We start from the raw sequence: 21,255 nt of genomic DNA on the forward strand, positions 1-21,255 counted from the left end.
TCAGCTCCTCGTGACTGTTCCTTAGTCCCTTGATCTCTGTAGCAAGAGATTCTCTGCTGTCCTGTATACTGTTTTCCAGCCCAGCGATTAATTTTATGACTATTATTCTAAATTCACTTTCTGTTATATTATTTAAATCCTTTTTGATCAGCTCATTAGCTGTTGTTATTTCCTGGAGATTCTTCTGAGGGGAATTCTTCCGCTTGGTCATTTTGGATAGTCCCTGGTGTGGTGAGGACCTGCAGGGCACTTCCCCTGTGCTGTGGTGTATAACTGGAGTTGGTGGGCGGGGCCGCAGTCAGTCCTGATGTCTGCCCCCAGCCCACCGCTGGGGCCACAGTCAGACTGGTGTGTGCCTTCTCTTCCCCTCTCCTAGGGGTGGGATTCACTGTGGGGTGGCGTGGCCCGTCTGGGCTACTTGCACACTGCCAGGCTTGTGATGCTGGGGATCTGGCGTATTAGCTGGGGTGGGAAGGCAAGGTGCACGGCGGGAGGGGGGGCAGGCTTAGCTCGCTTCTCCTTAGGTGATCCACTTCAGGAGGGGCCCTGTGGCAGCGGGAGGAGTCAGATCCGCTGCCAGAGGTTTGGCTCCGCAGAAGCGCAGAGTTGGGTGTTTGCGCGGAGCGAGCAAGTTCCCTGGCAGGAACTGGTTCTCTTTGGGATTTTGGCTGGGGATGGGCGGGGGAGATGTTGCTGGCGAGCACCTTTGTTCCCCACCAAACTGAGCTCTGTCGTCCGGGGGCTCAGCAGCTCTCCCTCCCTTTGTCCTCCAGCCTTCCCGCTTCGGAGCAGAGCTGTTAACTTATGACCTCCCAGACGCTAAGTCGCGCTTGCTGTCAGAACACAGTCCGTCAGGCCCCTCCGCTTTTGCCAGCCGGACTCGGGGGCTCTGCTTGGCTGGCGAGCCGCCCCTCCGCCCCGGCTCCCTCCCGCCAGTCCGTGGAGCGCGCACTGCCTCGCCGCCCTTCCTACCCTCTTCCGTGGGCCTCTCGTCTGCACTTGGGTCCGGTGACTCCGTTCTGCTAATCCTCTGGCTTATAATCCCAGGTTTTCTGGGTTATTTAGGCAGGTGTAGGTGGAATCTAAGTGATCAGCAGGACGCGCGGTGAGCCCAGCGTCCTCCTACGCCGCCATCTTCCTGCCTCTGGCCCATAGACTTTATACATTTTTAGATACTCAGTGTTGAAGAGTCTGGGAAGGGCCAATTTGGGGATGGTGAATTACAGAATATCAAAGGACAGACAAAGCCCCAAGGCAAAATAAGTGTCAGAATCACCTCTTCTCCAATCCCTTCTGATATGTGGGCTACGCTAGAGATTGGAAGGTATGGAAGGGAGAGGAAGCCATAGATCTTGGACTTTGAAGCATTAGGCTTGGACCCGGCTTTTGTGGCATGGTATTGTGGCATTAATAAGGGAGTCAAGGGGTGCCTGGGTGACTCAGTCAGTTAAGCGTCTGACTTCAGCTCATGTCATGATCTTACAGTCTGTGAGTTTGAGCCCTGCTTCAGCCCTGATGTCTGGAGCCTGCTTCAGATTCTGTGTCTCCCTCTCTCTCTGCCCCTCTCCTGCTCATGCTTTGTCTCTCTCTGTCTCAAAAATAAATAAAAACATTAAAAAAATTTTTTTTTTAAATAAGGGAGTCAAAGCTTTTGCAGAACAAATGGTCACTGCCTCTTCTGTGTTTCTCTGGGACTCTTTAAGGAGCCAAGGCTATTGGGGGCAGGGAGTACAGACGTCCTGGCATTGGTAGCATCTTCCAGTAAACCCCAACCTGGGCAAAGAAAGGTGCTATAAGCCACCTTCCCTACTCCTCTTGCATTTGGAGAAAAATCCCCTAAATATGGAACTTACAACCACCACAAATGCAGAGTTCCAAAATTCATCTGGGCCCACAAAACAGTCATTTACTCCATCCCTCTTCTGACCCCTCCATTCCAATCATAACTGTCTCTCTACCCAGCTCCTGCCAGACCTCTCTCCTTGGGCTGAGGTGCTTGAGGCACTTTCACCTCAGCAGGCTCAAATCTGAACTCATCCATCACTCAGATCTCTCCATTTTCATTGCATTGCCTGTCTTATTTTTTTTAAGTTTGTGTGTTTGTTTAATTTATTTATTTTGAGAGAGAGAGAGAGAGAGAGCAAGCAGGGGGTGGGCAGAGAAAGAGGGAGAGAGAGTATCCCAAGCAGGCTCTATGCTGTCAGCACAGAGCTGGATGCAGGGCTTGAACCCATGAACTTTGAGATCGTGACCTGAGCTGAAACCAAGAATCTGACACTTAACCACCTGGGCCACCCAGGTGCCCCCATTGTCTGTCTTAATCAGTGACACTACTATGCATCTGGTCACCCAAGCTGGAGACCTGCCTGGCTCCTTCCTTTCTCCCTCAGGCTCACATTTCTGGTAATTACCACAACTTGTCATTCACTTTTCAAATATTTCTTGAATCGGTCTTTCCTTCTTCAGCCCCATTTCACCAACCCTGCTTCAGGCCAACATCATCTGATAAGGGTGATTTTAATAGCTGCCTAGTGGGTCTCCCTGCTTTCTTTCTTGCCTCCTTTGATTCTGTTACCTTCCATGCGGCCAAATGCCATAGTATCACATCTTGGCATTTTCCCCCAGTCCTATAACTTCCTGCTTCCTGGGATCTGACAGCTGGCCACAGCTCCTACCTCGTCTACAGCTTCCTCTCCACACATTCTATGCTTCAGCCAATCTGTGGCTCTCTGAGCTCTTATCTACCTCCAGCCCTTTGCATATGCTATTCCCTCTGCCTAGATCATACTGTTCCCATACTGTTCCTACTACATATTTAAGTCCACCTTCACCAGGAAGACTCCTGAACACCACAGGCTTGCCAGTGTTTCTCTTCTCTGCCCCTGTGCCTGTCTGGGATGATTCCAGTTCCATTCAATTATCTGCTAACTTATTTGTCTCCCTTGAAGGCTTTAAGATCTTTGTGGACAGGGACCCTGTCTTTGCAGTTGTAACCAGCGCCTTGTAAGTACTTGTTGGGTAAACAAATGGAAAAAAAAAAATCACAACATGCATGCTTCAGAGCCTCTCCTGCAAATCATGCCTCAAAATTTATGGCTGTTCAACTCTTAGTGAAACCTTGTTGAGAAGACACAAAATCGAGCCCTTGCATTTGCCTGTAATGTTCTTCCTCAGATATCCCCTTAGTTCATTCTCTTGTCTCAGCTTCTGCTTATCAGAGAGACTTTCCCTGACCATCCTATATAAAATAACACCCCCATAGCTCTATTCTCTTTTCCTTGTTTTTTACACCAAAGTGCATGTCACTGGCATTTCACATAGTTATTGTTTAATTGTATCCCCCTTTTAAACTTAAGCTCTTTACCAGCAAGGACTCTGTTTTGATTACTTGCTATTACTGTGGTGCCTATAAAAGTGCCTAGCATTTAATTTATGCTTAAAGTATCTATTGAATGTTGCAGTTGAATACCTAACTGATTAAAAAAAAACCCATAAAGTAGGGGCACCCGGGTGACTTAGTTGATTAGGCATCTGACTCTTGATATTGGCTCAGGTAATGGTCTTGTGGTCCTGGGATTGAGCCTTGCATCGGGCTCCACACTATGTGGAACCTGCTTGGGATTCTCTTTCTGCCCCTCCCCTGCTCATGCTATGCTCTCTTGTTCTTTCTCTCTCAAAATAAATAAACAGAAGTCTGCTTCTTCATTGTTAAAAAAAAACAAACAACAGCAAAGTAAAGAAAAAGAAAAGAAAGGAAAAGAAAAAAGGAGCAGAGGGACGAAAGGATTAATTCTGATGTGTTTTCTTTTCCCTGGCTCTTGCCTTTGGCATTTTTATTTTTCTTCATGTTTGGTTGTACCTGAGTCAAAGTAAATCTGCACACGATCCAACCAGGCTCCACTAAGCATGGATTGACCATAGACAGGGCCAGGCTCAGCACTGAAGTCCTCCTACATAAAGCCCTTCTGCAAAGGCAGCAGGCCTGGGGATTCAGTGCATGTCTGTGTGCCCGCATGTGAGATCTTTTAGCTCAAGATACACTGTCCCCATAGCCCTGTTTGCTGATACACACGTGTGGTTTTCCCTGAGGTCAGAAGTTTCTAATAAAGCAACAGGGCCTTGGTCTGTCCTGAAAAGCCACAGCTGGACTTCCAGGAAGCAGCTGGTGTCAGGGCAGACATTTCCCATCACATTGGCTTCTACTGGCCCACTTGACACTCAAGTCCAGAGTCCTTGGAATATCTGGGTCTCCTGGGCCCAAGAGCCTCTTTATTTCTGGTTGTGCCTTCAGTGAGACTCCTGGAGCCCCCCACCCCACCAACCCCTGCCTTGTGAAGCCTCCCTGGCCAATGAGGGTAGTGGGTCTTCTCTCCACTGCTGCTGCTGCTGTGGCTGTGTAAACAGGCCTACATATTCTAGATGGAGAGGGACAAGTGCAGTGAAGGAAGGAAGTCTGTAGGCTGTGTCAGTGCATCATCTCTAAAGATTGTGAGACTCCTGAACACAGGGACTGCATCTATCCTATTCACTGGTCTTTCCCCAGCTCCCATCATGGTACCTGGCACGTACTGGGTGCTCACATAAATGTTTTTGCAAAGCTGAATAGACCCTGTGAGGGCATCATTATTGGTCCCATTATACAGCAGCAGCAGCCCCCAGTTATACCTTCCGTTTCTACCATGCCCTTTTAGGTTCACTCCGTTTCTTGCCAGACTGTAAACTCCAGGAGTGGAGGGATTGTGTTTTACTTGCTCACTTCTGTATCCCCAGAAGTGCCTGGCACAGAGGAGATGCTCAGCAAATATTTCTTGAATAAATGGATGGATGGATGGATGAAGCTCAGTCAGATCATGTATTTTGTCTAAGATTACACAGCAGAACCAGTTAAACCCAGTCTCTCCAACCAGGGTGTGAACTCCATGAGTCCTGGGTTTTTTTTTACCACAGGATCCTTGGCACTATGACCAGTTCCTACATATAGTAGATGCTCAATGAAAAATAATGAATGAATGACTTCAAAGACTGAGCTTTTAAAATTATTATTATTTTGCCACACTTTTTAAGGAGACATGGGACCTTATGTGCAGACACATCACAAGTCCCATTTTGAGAGATGGCAGAATTTAAAGATACAGGCCGTTTTGCAATAGCAAGGATCAAAGGCGGGGCAAGAGGAGCAGGTTGATTGAAGTGTGAGCTCCCTTTCTGTGGCTGGAGCACTAAACTGCATCACCTACAGCCATCAGGAAGTGAGAGCCGCAGAGCACAGGGTTTCCAGCTGCCTATTACTGAGACATCAGGGTCAAGGAGGCCAACAGAAGCAGAGGCAGCCAGACCTTCAGGAACCCTGCAAAGAAAGCAATTATAGGGCTGCTGCTAACACGGATGTGTTTTTGTGCAAAACTAACATTAGGTGCCTCCTCTAGACTGACCAGTTAGGAAAGAATACCCTCTCTGGGCTGATCAGTTAGAAAAAGGAAACTTCTTTCTCTTGATCTGCTCTGAAATCCAATTAGAGAAAGGTGCCACTCAGAGTAGAAAAATAGAGAAAGGTGCCCTCTCAGGTGGACCAGATTGAAGAAGACAGTCTTTCCTCTGGCATTAGGAAGGGCATTGGTAGCCCCTCAAAAGGACACTGATGTGCAGGGCCCAACCTACTCAAGCATCCTTTGTAACCTTGAGATATTCACAGAGGAGAAGCCTCTTAGGAACACCTTAGATCTCCAGCTCCAAGGTCACTGGTACAGGGTTGGACTAGCTCAGGTAAAACACTAGGTTGGTGTAACAACTCCTTCAGATCTAGATACCAGGAGCCAAGAAGGGCAACAGTTACATTAATTCACTTTTCATCCATATTTTCAGACAAGTCAGTCAAAGGCCATAAAATGCCACCTGTCCCTGGCGTTTGTCATCAGAGAAGCAGAGAAACAGGGTTTCTTGTTTGTCTATTGTGTTCATCCTGGAACTAAGCATTGTCTTTGGCATGTAGTAGCACTGACCATATATTTGTTACCTGCTGAGTGAATCCTGAAAATAGTGTTAGAGATAAATCACAAAGCTTCAGGAAGTGCCCAGGATGCAGATCTAGTGTGTGCATGTCTACTAGGTATAAGTTTGTTTAACTGTGTGTGTGTCTGTACCTGCAAATATGCATGCATGCAACTCTAGCTGTCTGTGTATCTGTGTGTACAAATATGAATATATGCATGTGACCTGGTGTGTGTGTGTGTCTGTGTGTGTGCAAACATGTCTGGGTGATGTACATTCTGGGGTGCCTGTCTATGCATGCCTGTGTCTGTGTGCACATGTGCACTAGTGGGGGACAGCATACATATATGTGCATATGTACATCCCCAGGACCAGGCATTTCCACAGGTGTAGTCACCTCTTCAGAGCTCAGGCCAACCAAGCCAGGTGCTCCAGCACATCCTGGGCTTATAGATAAAAGCCCCAGAGGAAGGTTCTCGTGGATGCCCCCTGAAAAGGGGACCTGAACTTACCCAGGCTGCTGGAAGCAGCCCTTGAGACTACGGCCTGGACATCTGTAGATGGAAAGAGAAGGATCAGTGTGAGGAGAAGGCATGCAGTTGGCAAAAATCCTGAGAGAAAGCCCTTCAATTTGCTCTTCTCCTTGCAGCCAGAGTAGTCTTTTTAAAACCCGGGCCTGATCATGTCATTTCCCTGCTTTTGACCTTTCAGGGGTTCCCCACTACTTTCAGGAGAAAGGCCCCAAAACTTAGCAACAACTGTAAGTCCCCACATGGTCTGGACCCCACTACATCAGCTTATCCTATACCAACATCCTCTTCTTTCCAGCCTGCCCGGCCTTTTCTCAGTTCCTCTAGCAGGCTGGGCTCCGTCCCACTACAGGCCCTTTGCCCACGCTGTACCCTCTGTACCCTGAGATTCCCTTCCCCTCACCCCTTTTCCCTGACCCCTCTTAGTTAATCCCTCCTCAGTTGAATAATGTCGGCTCCAGTGGTCTCTAAGTTCCATGTGAACCAGATCTGTGTCTGCTTTTGCTCACCACAGGATCCCCAACCACTAGTATAGGGCCTAGTACACAGGAGGCAGAAGAACAAATTTGTGCAACAGAAAGAACACATGATTCGGAACTGGTAAAAGGAAGGCAGCTTATAGTCCACCTTGCCCCACAGAATTGACTTGCTCCAGTTCTGAACATAGTAAGATCCACATGGTGAGTTCTGTCATTCCTCCTCATCTCCAGAGAATATTCCCCACCAGGAGCATGGGAGGAGGGAGTATCTTTCTTACTTTTCCGTGTGATGGGACCCAGGTTCAGGACATGGGTTTGGTCTGTGATGCCCCCACTGCGGAATCTGGTCCCAGAGCAGGTCTGCAGGAAGAGGGCAACAAAGAAACCCTTCCATGAGGGAGACTGAATGTGGTCCTGCCGTGGGGAATGGGCTGCACTCCTCACAAGGGCATCCTCCTGCCTCAGTCTGGGGCTTGAGGATGGTCAAAGCAGGGGTTGTCAGGAAATCTGCATACCTGGGCTCATGCCCCACCTCTACCATTTGTTAGGTATATGATCTTAAGCAAGTTACCAAAGTTCTCTGAGTGGCTCATATAAGGAACTAATAAAATTCCTCCCCTTTAGTTACTGCAAAGAATTAAAAAATGAACACAGATAAGGTGCACCTGGTGCTTTAAAATGTCAGCTTCTGTTATCAGAACACAAGCCTGCAGATAAGCCAGAGCATTTACCAGCCAGTTGCAATGCACTGATCTCGCCTGATTTCCCAACAGCTTAGGTCTCTTACCTGGCCACGCCCACCCCGTCTTACTGCTCATTCTATTCCTGGACTAAAAGAGAAACACAGCCAAAATGTTTATTTTCTTTTAGACCTTGTGGCCAGATGTCTTTGGTTATTGGAGATGGGCGAGGGAGAGGTCATGGCAAGCAGCCTGAGGGAGGAAAAGGCAACTCACAGGTTTGCATTTTTCATTAACAGTGTCGCACAGATAGACTTCACAGTGCAGATAGACCAGGTCGTAGTTCCCAGCAAAACGGAACATCTGGACAGAAAATCGGCCCTGAAGGGACTCCCCATTCTCCACCACCTGGATGGTTGAGTCCTTAGTGCGTGGACATCTGGGAGATTTAAGTCATAAAACATGGTTGGTTAAACAAGCACTCTATGGCCAAACTTCCTGCACTTGATGTTAGCCAAAAGGCCGAGAAGCAATTATGGCCAAACTTCTGGGTTCAACTCTCACTCCTCCCCCTATTATTTGCTGTGTGTCCTTGAGCAATTTAATCTCTCTGTGCCCCAGTCTCCCCGTGTATACAGGGAGTACTATTTGTAACCCATTTCATAAGATAGCTGTGAAAATTAAGCCAGTTAACTTTTCAAAGTGCTCACTATAGTATATGACACATAGTAGATGCTACATATATATGATGGTGAAGTAAAACTGTGGTCAGCACAGAGTTGAAACTATGTAATGAAGTCAGCTTGGTTTCCTAGGAAATGACATTCAGGATCCTTAGCTACCATTCCTTTGCTATCTTTTATGTAGGTGGTTCTAACTATAACAGTGGGCAACTTCCAAGTCCTGAGGGGCAATAACCAAATGGGAGTGTGTGTGTATGTGTGTGTGCCCATCTGTAAATGTACACAATGGCACCTAAACTCAAAACTGCACATGCAGTGACTCCTGTATGTGCTGGGCTGGATCAGGACACATGGGCAGACAAATTGGGCATCTTCTCTGCTATTTTACATGATTTGCTCAGAATTGATTTAGGAGAGGGGCTGAATGCTGATTGCATAGAGGAAGAACTGAGAAGGGACATCTTTGCTTTGTGTCCCCCACAATTCAGATCTGATTGCAAAAGTGCACACTCCACTTGGCAAAATAAAGGCCCTGAGGTTAAGGGGACCCACTGCCTGAAAGACCCATGCACACAACCTGAGCAGGGCATCCAGCCCCTCTTACTGTCTCCCCAGCCAGCTCCTCCTTACACATCCTGAGATGTTTGACATCTCTCTCAGACTGGTGGTCCCCAATCCAGCTCCCACACATGCCCAGACAGAAAAACAAAGGCACATCCAGCATTTCTTCCTGCTTCTTTTTCAAAACTTTCCAAGCGTTCCACAGCGTACATGTTCAACTGCACATATGCTCATTTCATATATGAGAACATGAATAGTCAGACAGATGAGATGGCTTGTGTCTCTGGACAAAGAAACAGCAAAGCCAAGATGTGAACCCAAGTCTCCATGATGGCCCAATCAAGATCATGCCAACCCTTTCCCAATTTTTTTTTGCCTTACCTAGAAACCACCTTCATGTATGTTTTCCTGTGTTTCCCAACATCTGTATTATTATCTACTTACTATTTTCATCAAATACATGTAAATTTTTATTGGAATACATCAATTTTTTCAGAAGAATCTTCAGATCCTGACCACAAATGGCAAACCAGTATCGCTTGCCATAAGCAAAACATGACCATTTACAGATAAATACAAAGTAAAACAGTGCTATTAAATTTTAGTTAGCTACTGTCACAGCTAAAGGCCCTAAAACAGACTTCTGCTTTCTTTCTGCTGCAAAGGGGATTAGCAAATAACAGAGAAGTGTAAATGTCAGATGAGCACCCAACTTAGACTTTTCCCTTGATGTAATTGACACATTCTAAGAACTGAATCAGGAATAGCTCACTGTCTTCCTGACTATGCTACTAAAATTGCAAATGCCTCTCCCCTTTTCCTGCTTTGGGTTTTTCCTGTAGCTCCATTACCACTGACATGCTATGGATTTCATCTTCGTTAATTATTGGTCTCCCCCCACCCCTTGGAATATCAGCTGTATGAGGGCATAGAGGTTTGTCTGTTCTATGCACTGTGTTATCCACAGAGCCTGGTACACAGTAAGCTTCCAGAAACATCTGTTCCATTTTGAATGACAGTGTGAATTACTTTCTCACAGTGTGGCCCATGGTTCTCCAATGCCTCTGGAGTAAAAAGCAGCACTTCTGTGTCCTCCCTTTTACAACTGGCCCTTGATTAACTGTCTCCAGTGCACTCCTCCCAGCCAAGTCCTGCTTGCTTGCCTCCTGCCTTGGGTCGGTGCACCTTTCAGTCAGGTTTCTTAACCTTTTCTTGAGTCCTGGACACCTCCAGCCTTCTGGTAAAGCCCATGCATCCCTCCTCAAAAATAATGTTTTAAACACATAAAGTACCTAAGATTATAAAGGAAACCAGTTAAATTGAAGTGTAGTTCTCAAAATAATTCAAACATTTGATATATGTATTATGTATTTACATATCTATTATAACAATTTTTTAACGTTTATTTTTTATTTATTTTTGAGAAACAGAATGTGAGTGGGGGAGGGGCAGAGAGAAAGGGAGACACGGAATCCAAAGCAGGCTCCCGGCTCTGAGCTGTCAGCACAGAGCCCGACGTGGGGCTCAAACTCACGAACTGTGAGATCATGACCTGAGCTGGTCAGGATGCTTAACCGACTGAGCCATCCAGGTGCCCTTTTACATATCTATTATATATAAATACGTACTGATAATACATTAAATAATTTCTAGTAGAAACTGTAATATTCTAGTAACTGAAAAGTATTAACATGTGCAAATGTCCTGCTAATACTTTCATGATTTGTTGCCTATGTTCATAGTGGATGGTAATGTTAGATTTTCAGCTAGAGATGAACAAATATAAAGATGTACTTTTCCCCAAATCCCAATCCAGAGATTGCCCCGTTCTTCCCTGGAATTCCATCCAGGAGCCTCACCTGTCCTGGATGATGAAGTACCTCAAGGGGTCTGTGGCATTGCTGCTGGGTGTGGCATAGCAGTTGGTCATCAGCAGTGCAAACCGGGACAAGTCACCCCCATCCAGCATGGTGCCCACGTAAAGAAAGGCCTCTGTGGCCAGGGTCACGGAGGAGCCTTGGTAGGGCTGTGTGTAGGCAGGGCTCTGGAAGAGTGCCATCCGCACGGTGAACATGCCTGTCCCACCCACGCTGATGTTTAGGGTGCTACAGGGAGAGAGGGGCTGGTGAGAAAACCAGATCTGAGAACAGCAACACATGGCCCACCCTTTCTGGTCTACAGTCCTGGGACGTCCTTGGTAGCTCTCTGCATTTTTATCCAGCAGTAGGACTGGAACCCACCACCACCGCAATGGTTGCAAACTGCAATGAGCGGACATGGGTCACCTGAGGATCTTGTTGAAATGCAGGTTCTGGTTTGGTAGGTTTGGGTCGGGCTTAAGGTTCTACATTTTTAACAAGCTCCCACGTGTTGCTGTTGCTGCTGATCCATGGATCACATGTCTGCCTCCCTCACATGGTAGCCCTTGCCTTTAAGAAGTGCAATAAACAAATTCTCAAGGGAGTCACCTACATTTCTTCTTTGGTCTCAACCTGGAACCGTTGAAAGGGAGACTATGAGTCCTACAGGCCTAAGTCAGAGTTCTGGTTCTACCTACAGCAGAAGACAGGGGTTTTGTAAATTTGTAAATTTGTAAATTTATTTGTGGTTACAAGTAAACCACACTGGAAATAGCTGCACTGATGTAGACTTCACAGGATGAGCCAATAAAGGACATTGTAAGACTGATACCCTAGAAACAAGGTGTATGATAAAAGCGCAGTAATGCAGAAGTCCATGTTATAAGTGAGAAGTGGGTTGTTGGCTTGGACTCAGATTTGGAGTAAGGCAAGATTCCCAGCTCAAAGCAGAGACACATCTGCACACAGATGTTTTGCTCCCTGAAGTCTGTCAGGCTGAGACATGGCCACCATGTTGCTTCAGTGAACTGCTTGACCAGATGATGACCCATCCAAAGGCAGACAATGAGCAACCTTCTTCCCCCAAGTAAGCCAGGCACCCTCATCAGTGCCTAGTGCCCTTCCCCAAGTCTGGTTGGCCCAAAGAGCATGTAACCATGGGTGAGCTTCACAATTAAGGCCATGGTAGAGTGGGGACTCTGGGCCTGATGGCCTGGGTTTGAATCCCAGCTCTGTCACTTACTAAACTCTACTTTCGGACAAGTTCCTCAACCTTCTCTGAGCCTCAATTTCCACATCTGTATAATGGGAATAATAATAATAGTAATACCTATACCTCTTAAGGTGCTCTAAGATTTCACTGAGATTTCCTGTAGAGCTGTTAGCACAATGCCTGACATATAGTCAGCTCTTCATAAATGCTTGTTCTAATTACAACTGTAATTTTTCCAGCATCAGCATCATTGGCTTGTGAGTCGTCCTACTCAGAGATTTTCAGTTTTATTTGGCAACAGGATCCTTTTATTATTTTTGTAAATAATAAAACCACATGTGGCACCCATTATAGGTGGAACATCTCTGGTTCACCTTGTAGGCATCCCCAAAGGCACTTCCTTAAAGACCCTGAAACCCCAAGAGGCATAATTTTAAATCCCTCTTTAGTCAACTCCTTCTTTTTACAGAGAAGGAAGGAAACAGAGATTCAAATATGGCATATGATTTATGTATCATATAAATAGCAGGTCTGGACCAGGAGCCCTCCCTCCTTCCGTCTGGTCCAACCACCCTGCCCCTCTGATAAGCTAGAGGCCCTAATATTTGATTTACATATGCAAAGCACTGTTGTGCTTCTAATAAAGTACTGCTAAGTCCCTTTCACTGAAGACCATCACCCAGGGTGGGGCTATCAGTTTCCAAAGCCATCTTGTTAGTATGTGACAGAGCCTGGATTTGAATCTGGGCTCCAGTATTCCCAGTTGGGCTGTATTCCATTGGGAATGCTCGCTCCCAGTACCCCCACCCAGCTCCTTATGGCTGGCAGTTGACAGGGAAACTGAGGACCTGGTGGTTAAGGGGTCGTGGGGTAGAGCCAGCCAGGGACACCGGGGACCCTCTCTGGCCACACCTGACCATTGGCTGCAGGGAGGTCTTCAAGCTGACTTTCATGTCCAGGGGGTAGGAGCACGCAAAGTTGATGTTGATGTTGAGGTCACGGATGATGATCTCATCTGCCAGGTAGAGGGTGTTGCTGTACGTGGCATGGGTTTCATTCCTCTGTGTTGGAGGGTGGGAGTGGGAGAAAGGGGCATGAGAATCTGAGTAGGACTCAAAACCAAATGGGTTTCTCTAGCTACCTGTGAGCTGTCCTCCCAGCTGTCATAATCAAAAGTTATAACAACAGCAGCCATCTATGAGCATGCATCACCTGCTAGGTCCTGAGCGAAATGTTCCTCCGGCATCACTGTATTGGCCCCTTCAATGACCCTAAGCTCTACTATCTCCTGCCTCATGATGAGGAGATGGGGCTTCATAGAAACTGACTAACTCTGAGTAACTTGCCCACAAGACGTGGGATCTAAGAGCCTGGGCTCTTCCACTTAGGCCATGTTTCCTCTCTCATACACTAAAAAGACTAAAAACCATGTCCTGACTCATTGTTAATACTGGAATTTTAAACGCTACATGCAGAAAATGAAAACTTCCTTCTTCCTTTCTTTTGTCTTCTTTCCTTTTCTTTCCGGGGGATGAGGGAGTTGGGGAAGCAGTGTTCACTCAAACATTGACCTCTGGGTCCCTTTTGAGGAGGTTTCTGTAGGTGAAGTCCTGGTTCTCTAGACACCAGTGATGCAGACCTTGCCTCCCAGGATCACCCAAGATAGACAGACCTGCTTCTGAGCCCAGTGCCAATACCTACTGGCTGAGAAGAATTACTTTCCTGTAGGCCCTTCTGTTCCCATCTGTAAAATGGGGAACTGTCATCAGGATCATTCTCTTTATTTGAAGCTAACATTTATTAAGCACTTACACTGTGCCAGTCACTGTCCTAATCACTTCACATACAATAACTCATTTAATCCTCTTAAAAATCCTATGAAGTAGGTACTATTATCCCATTTTGTAGTTGAGGAAACTGAGGCACAGCCAGGCTCATACAACTGGAAAATGATAAAGCTAGGGCTTGAACCAGGCAGTGCTCTCACCCTGTCCCACACTGACCAGCACATACCGTCATCACTGTCCCACAGGGGCCATCCCTGGCTGGGGTCACCACAGATATCCAGTCCCGGTCTCCCCTCTCAATGAAGCCTGAGCACTGGCTGTCACGCAAGTACATGAAAACTTTCTCAAAGCCCAGGCTCTTCAGCTGGCACTTGCTCAGGGACACCTTGATGTCATTGGCCCCACACTCCAGCCTGCGCTCCAGGTGGGAGAGATCTGAAATAGGCAGGGAAGGTGGGATTGGAAGCCAGTGACCACAATTCGGGGTCCACCACATCTCCAGGCCCTGGGCCCAATTGGTTGGGCTATCCACCACCTGGAGGGCACTCAGATTAGCCTCTGTCTGTTCTTGCTGTGGTCTTCCCTATCAGAGGGACTGAGACACAAGATTGGACTCTGAGAATCACTGGATGGATTCAAGTGGCCATCCATCAGCCCCTTGTTAACTTTCTATGTGGATTGTATACAAATGAAAACATTTTTGATCCATTCACCCCCCAGCATTAAATACATTGAATCTCAGTAAGACAAAACAAAACAACACATTAATTGTAGTATCTTTCCATCCTTTCTATATCAAAGAGATAGTCCTCACTAGTTACTAATGTTTTTAGTGCTCTGCACTTACTAATTTCCCTTTCAAAACAACAGAATGCAGATATCAGGCTAAGTGTTTGGGGAACAAAATAACATCTAGCTGGATTTTTTTTTTTTACTTTAAAATTGAAGTATTACACAGCTGCTAGAATTTAATAATTTTCTTTTCTTGTATTCATTTTTACTGTTACCTTCTGTCGAAGGTGTTACGTGCCACAGATAGATGCAGTAGTGACCATCAATGTCCCAAGTTTATTTCAAAGAAGAACGATTCAATCAATTTAAAGAAAAACAAGTTACTAATAAAAATCCCAGTATAAGCTAGTACTTGCATAAAGAAAAATTGTAAAATTGGAACTTGGATGTGACTAAAATCATGACTGAAGTTTGGGAGATACTTTCCTGCTTCAATCATTGTACATATGGGGAATCTGAGGCTCAGAGATGGCCAGAGCCCTGCTATGGGTCTTCCAGGGGTCAGTGGAAGAAACCGCAGGCTGGTCACCAGTCCTGTGTTCTTGGGCTGCAGAAATATGGCTTAGGTAGTCTTTGGCCAACAGGTAGCAGCTTCCCCTGTCCTGCTGTGGTGTGGGAGCCTCAGAAAGAAGGTGGGGATAAGGAAGTCCCTCAAGCTCTGGGAGCTTTGGGGCCAACTAAAATGAGACCAGGAGCCTAGAGAGCTTCTGCTGGTTTTAATAGATATCACTGGACCTTCTTTTCACTCAAATTGGATGATATGTATCACACAGGACTATGTCCCTCCCCCAGTTGCTGACATTTCTCAACACCTTGCCTCCTCCCACTGGCCTCACCAGTGATGTTGAAGTCCTGTTTGCACTGGCAGCTCCATGTGCCATCATCCATTTTGCAGTCCTCGTCTATACTGCACTCCTCACACGTCCCCAACACAGAGCTTGGGTCTGCAGAGTCACAGACACAGACAGTCAGCAGGGATGCTCCCCAGGCTCCTGTGGTGCCCACCCAGGCCTGGAGTGGAGGTGGGGGTGGGGGGAAGACACCCACTCACCTGTGCAGTAGGCCAGATAGCACTCGGGGGGCGCGGTCAGGTTGTAGACGTAGTAGCCGGCACAGGCCTTCACTTGCACAGGTGTGTCCCACAGGCAGCAGTGGCCCCTCCAGTGGGCGCAGGTCGTGCGGCTCACGATGCCCTCATCACTGGACGGGTGCGTGCCATTGAGCCACATGGGCGCAGCCGTATTGCAGCTCAGGACTGGCACACAGGTCTCGGCCAGGCGCACGCCGCCCTGCCCCACAAAGCGGTACCAGCCGCTCAGGCCTGAGTCACAGGTGTAGCCTGCCCCGTACTCAGAGCTGCGCCAGTACTCATCCAGGATGTGGTGCGCCTGGCATGGGTCCACGCACACAAGCGTGTTGCCCTCAGGCACGCAGTCCAGTCCTGGCCCGCAGGAGCCTGGGGAACACTCACAGTGCCACCCATCACCCCAGTAGCCAGCGGGGCACACGCATGAGTAGTTGCCTTTGTGGTTGACGCAGGTGGCCAGGGCGTGGCAGCGGCTGAGTCCCGGCTCAGCACACTCGTCCACGTCGGTGCAACCCAGCCCAGGCATCAGGCGGAAGCCGTCAGGGCAGGTGCACAAGTAGGAGCCCAGCATGTTCACACAGATGCTGTCCTCGGAGCAGTTGTGTGCCCCAGAAATGGCACATTCGTCCAGGTCCACGCACGTAAGGCCATCGCCGGTGAAACCCACCTGGCAGGAGCAGGTTGTGGCAACCCCATCCTCCATGCAGGTGGCATTGCTGTGACATTCAGAGCAGCTTCCTGCGGACAGAAGAGCCCAGCCTCAGAGTAGGGACAGCTGGACCAGTGGTCACCAAGAGAGTCCTCCTATATCCCTTTGGGTACCATGTTCTTTAGACTTGGTCCCTGGAGGACTCCCTCCAAAACAAATAAACAAAACTCCCCTTATGATTGCACTGTGCATTCTTCTGTGTTAAGCATTGCTTTCAAACTGTGTCTTCTTTTAAAATATCCATGTTTCTACATCCAGAGGAATAATACTGAGTTCTTGACACTTTGGTAGGATTTAGGTGACCCTGTCACCCCTTCCCCACTTTTGAACATTTAATGCCTTTTGCTCAGATCTTCCCTGCCTCTTCCCTGAAGACTTCCCCAACTCTCCCTGACAGGGGCAGTCACACTTTGTGTGACATCCTCCATGACAATAAAAGCCATAAAGATAATGAGCTGTTGTTTATTAAGCACTTAAATTGGGATGTGTGCTTTTCACTCATTATCTCATTGAATCTTCCCCAATGGCCCCTAGGGGATTGCTTCTGTGTTTACCCTTATTTTAAAGATGAGCAAACTGAGGTTCAGAGGGTTTAAGCCATGTGCTCTGTTGGTAAAAGCCGGGACACAAACCCAAGTGGCAGGACCACAGAGTATATGCTCTTAACCAGGACACTGAAATGGCATTTACTGTGCCCCCGAGTACTCCAGCTCATGGGAGGTGCCCAGCTCCCTTTTGCATGGAGAAGCTGAAAGCTACATGAGGGTGATGTAAGACCCAATGGAAAGACCTCTTTAGAATTCAAGGGGAGGTATTTGGGAGCCACTTAGGTGTTTTAAACCTCCTGTGTGGTTAAGTATGTTCCCGACTTTCCAGTAAAGTGGCAGGGGACCTTAGTGGTATTCTAGACTCTTGCGATCTAAGAACCACAGCATTAGCATCACCTGAGAGCTTGTCAGAAATGCAGAATTTCAGGCCGTACCCAGGACCCACTGAATCAGAGCCTGCATTTTAGCGAAATTCCCATCTGAGTCCTATATACATTAAAGTATCAAACTGTATTTAGAATAAATCAAATTCCAAGCATGACAGGAGAGAGAGCATGACCTCCTCTGCTAATAGTGGCATTGTTCCCTACACACACACACACACACACACACACACACACACACTTACTTGCTTCTGAGGTCTCAATGGTGACAGCTGTTATGACCCAAGAGGTTACCACCACTACCATCCGCATCAGGGTCAGAGAAGAAAGCCGCCCCATTCCTTCTGCTCTTCACAGCTACTTCTGATCTGGGGAAGACCTGCCCGAAGACAAGGACATGTTGACCCCCTGGGTTTTCCTCCCAGTCTGTGATGCCTGAGGAGTCCTGTGAACAGAGATGGATGGGATAAACGCATGATCTAACTCCCCTCCCCACAGTTGGGAGGAGTGCTTTGGTTGTGCACTGCACAGCTCCAGAAGATGCCATTTATATGAACTACAAAGAGTGTGCAGTGCTGTGGCCCCTGCTTTGGTAGTTTTCTCATCTGTGACCCCACCCTTACTCCCACCCACATGCCATCCTCTGCTCCCCAAGTCTCAGCGCATCTGGAAGAACTGAGTCTCATTTGGAACAGGAAGCAGCAAGATAGGGTAGAATGTTCTGGACTCACCATCATAGGAGGCAGTTTTGGGTTTTAACAGCCAACTGCTGATCCCTGCTGGGAAACTTTCAGCTTGCCCAGATCCATTTATTTATTCAACAAACATTTATTGAGTAGCTACCTTGTGCCAAACAGGGAGCTACACACCAAAGAAAACAATGAACAGGATAGGCAAGATCCCTGACTTCATGCAACTCACATATCACAAAGAAATAGCTTGAGATAAAAACTTGAGAGGCGATTAACCCTCACAATGGATTTTAATGTTTCCAGAGCAGTCACTTATTATTCCACTCAATTGGTGAAATAATCCTAGGTGGGTACTACTAATACTACCCTAATTTTTCCAGTAGCAAAGTAGGGTAGCATGGTGGTTAAATGTGCGGGACTTGGAGCCTGTAACAGGGATCCAAATCCCTGTTTTACCAACCACTAACAGTGTGACTTTCGGCAAGGTATTTCATTTCGGGAAGAATTAGTTTTCTCATCTATGAAATATGGGTCATTGCTTCCACAAACTGAGTGCCTGTGATGTGCCAGGCTTAGTCTGAAGTCCCTGTGATCAAAGAACTTGTGTTCTAGTGCGGTATTTTCCAAGCCTTTATGACTAGGATCTGCTATAAAGAAAATATTTTTTGCCATAAATTGGTACAGTTGTTGGGGCGCCTGGGTGGCTCAGTTAAGCATCTGACTTCAGCTCAGGTCATGATCTCACGGTTTATGAGTTTGATCCCCGTGTCAGGCTCTGTGCTGACAGCTTAGAGCCTGGATCCTGCTTCAGATTCTGTGTCTCCTTCTCTCTCTGTCCCTCCCCTGCTCACACTCTGTCTCTCTCTGTCTCACAAAAATATATTTTAAAAAATGTTAAAAAAAGTTAAATTGGTGCAGTTGCTTGTGTATGTGCCTGCACACACACACACACACACACACACACACACACACTAGAAGTTTTATAAAAAAAAATTCTTTTCGTTAGTGTGTACATTGCTTGTTGACATTGTCTATAGTATTTAGTTAAAAGAAGATTTTGGATATAATCCACAAATTATTTCATGATCCACTAATGGCTTGTGATCTATACTTTGAAAACACTGTGGTGGGTAATAACTGACTGCATATTGTCATGGGTATTAACTAAGATGATATATTCAAAGCAGGACCTAGCACAGAGCCAATGCTATTGTTCACTGCTATATTCCCAGTGCCTGGTACATAGTAGACACTTAATTAACATGCATTGAATGAGTGAAGAAATAGTAGTCATTGTTATTAGAAAAGCACAGAGCACAGCCTCAAAGAGAGGGAGACTGGCCAACCAGAGATAATGAAGCCAATTATCAACAGAGGAAGGACTCACTCTAGGTCTGACCCTAGTGTCCAGTCTCTTGATTTTCTTCCCCCTTCTCCCAAGCAGAATGGGAATTAGAAGACAGCTAGGTGGGAAGAAGTGGCTAGAAGAAGAGAGAGCTGTAGATAGCCTTACCTGAAGCCAGAAAGGTAGAATTAATCTGTTTACAAGTATGTGCCTCCTATATATACATCTACCCCTGGCTGGCAGTCTTTCCTCCAATTATCCTCTGGTTCTGTTTCTTGAGATTGTTTTCTTGAGGGTGGAATATTTTCCCCTTTGGGCACAGTGTTTTCCTTTCCTAGGTTGCCAGGTTGTTGTTCTTTTTCCTAATATGTAGACACCCTAAATGATTGACATTGGGGGTCAAACTTGTGCCTGCAAATACAAGGCCTCTGTTTTGCACCTTTTGACATAAAGAGATTCCTGAGTTAGAAATTAACTGCAAAAGCAGTGCCAAGGTACTAGGCTTTTTCTTGCTCAATGAGAAGGACAAGGTGGACTCAAGGAGCCAAGCAGAGGCCAGTATCCCAAGCCAGGCTGTCCTGGGAAGAAGAGAGGTGTTTTTGTTTTTGTTTTTGTTTTTGTTTTTGTTTTTGTTTTTGTTTATTTGAGAGAGGAGGCAAGACAGAGAGTGGATGGTTGGGGAGAGAAAATCCTAAGCAGGCTCCATGCTCAGCAAGAGCCCGACATGGGGCTGGTTCCCACGACCCTGGGTTCATGACCTGAGCCAAAATCAAGAGTCAAATGCCCAACCTACTGAGTGACCCAGGAGACCAAAAAAAGGGGTGTTTATTGTCCCCATTAGGACATGTACCTGTGGCCATTTGGGTTCCCTACCCTGGAGAAGGCACCCTTTAGAAGCACACTCCATCCTTACGGGCTCAGCAAGCTCTTCGATGGTCTAGGCATGGCAGGAGAGGAGCTGAAAATACTTGAAGGTCAGAGCCAGAAGATAATTCAGACATCACTGCGCCAGACCCACTCTGTGAAACAAAGATTCTGAGTTCCCATGAGGACAGGCCCCTTGGGAGGTGGATAACTTCATGACTGGGTATACTGACTTTTGAGTCAGTTGTTCTGGCTCTTGATCAGCCATTTATAGTGTGCCAGAGGGCTCATTTCTTAATCTTTCTGAGGTCATTTTTATTGTCTGTAAAGGGGAAGTGCCCATCTCCTAGAGTAGTTATGGTGATTAGAGGAGAAGATGTAACGACAGACATGTAGTAACAATTCTACCTGCGGAAGTCACTGCCAATGCTGCTTTGCTGATGGACAGTCACAGGGGTAGGAAAAGGGAGAGCCTGGGCTCGACTCCATGACTCCTGACCCAGGCCCATGTAGATGACAGTTCAGTCTTAAGAGTCAGTCCCACTGAGAAAAATTGAATATGTGTGAACTTGGGCTGAGTAGGAAATGAACAATGACCCACTGCATGTACTTTTTCAGGATCTTTTTCATCCTGTCTCATTTAGTGGCAAGGGTAACCATCAGCACTGTGTACTCATCTCCACAGGATAATTTTGTAGGAGTGAAATTTCTGGGTCAAAGAAGTGGTGCAGTTTTACGAATTTTGATACTTCTTCCCAAACAGCACCCCAGAGAGATTTTTAAAAATTATTTTATGGTCCCACCATAGTACCAACCCTGAACATTGTACACTTTCTTCTATCTTTGTCAAAAAAATAAGTGAGAAATCTCATTATTTACTTTTGCAATTCTTCAATGAAAGGAGAAGTCATTGTCTCTTCATTTGTTGGTTATTTATTCTTTTCTAAACTGGCAGTTTGTTTGTGTCCTTTCCTTTTTTTTTTTTTTCCTCCTATTGCTTAAGAAGAAAATAATCTTTTTCTCCATTTTGGATTGGGAATATCATTTCTGGTTGG

The 21,255-nt window shown here is 46.6% G+C and overlaps 1 protein-coding gene across 1 annotated transcript; it reads right to left on the minus strand.

Moving 5' to 3' along the window:
* Positions 1–5,023: 5,023 nt before the first annotated feature.
* On the minus strand, positions 5,024–19,595 carry UMOD (uromodulin). The gene is made up of 11 exons (XM_030300952.1): positions 19,505–19,595; positions 17,545–17,744; positions 15,624–16,397; positions 15,409–15,516; positions 14,007–14,215; positions 12,906–13,054; positions 10,781–11,026; positions 7,954–8,116; positions 7,276–7,357; positions 6,501–6,542; positions 5,024–5,347 (listed from the first exon to the last, which is right to left on the minus strand). The coding sequence occupies exons 2-11, from the start codon at positions 17,636–17,638 to the stop codon at positions 5,286–5,288; spliced, it is 1,929 nt and encodes a 642-aa protein (XP_030156812.1). The 5' UTR covers positions 17,639–17,744; positions 19,505–19,595; the 3' UTR covers positions 5,024–5,285.
* Positions 19,596–21,255: the final 1,660 nt, after the last annotated feature.

Source organism: Lynx canadensis, chromosome E3, assembly GCF_007474595.2.
Source record: "Lynx canadensis isolate LIC74 chromosome E3, mLynCan4.pri.v2, whole genome shotgun sequence".
Taxonomy (NCBI): Eukaryota; Metazoa; Chordata; class Mammalia; order Carnivora; family Felidae; genus Lynx; species Lynx canadensis.

Excerpts from the sequence above, each read along its gene's own strand:
- UMOD (XM_030300952.1), bottom strand. The coding sequence starts at position 17,638 with ATGGGGCGGCTTTCTTCTCTGACCCTGATGCGGATGGTAGTGGTGGTA. Across the intron at positions 14,216-15,408 it reads ACAGGACTTCAACATCACTG|ATCTCTCCCACCTGGAGCGC; the intron begins GTGAGGCCAGTG and ends TGCCTATTTCAG. Across the intron at positions 7,358-7,953 it reads TTAATGAAAAATGCAAACCT|ACCTGCTCTGGGACCAGATT; the intron begins GTGAGTTGCCTT and ends CTCTTCCTGCAG.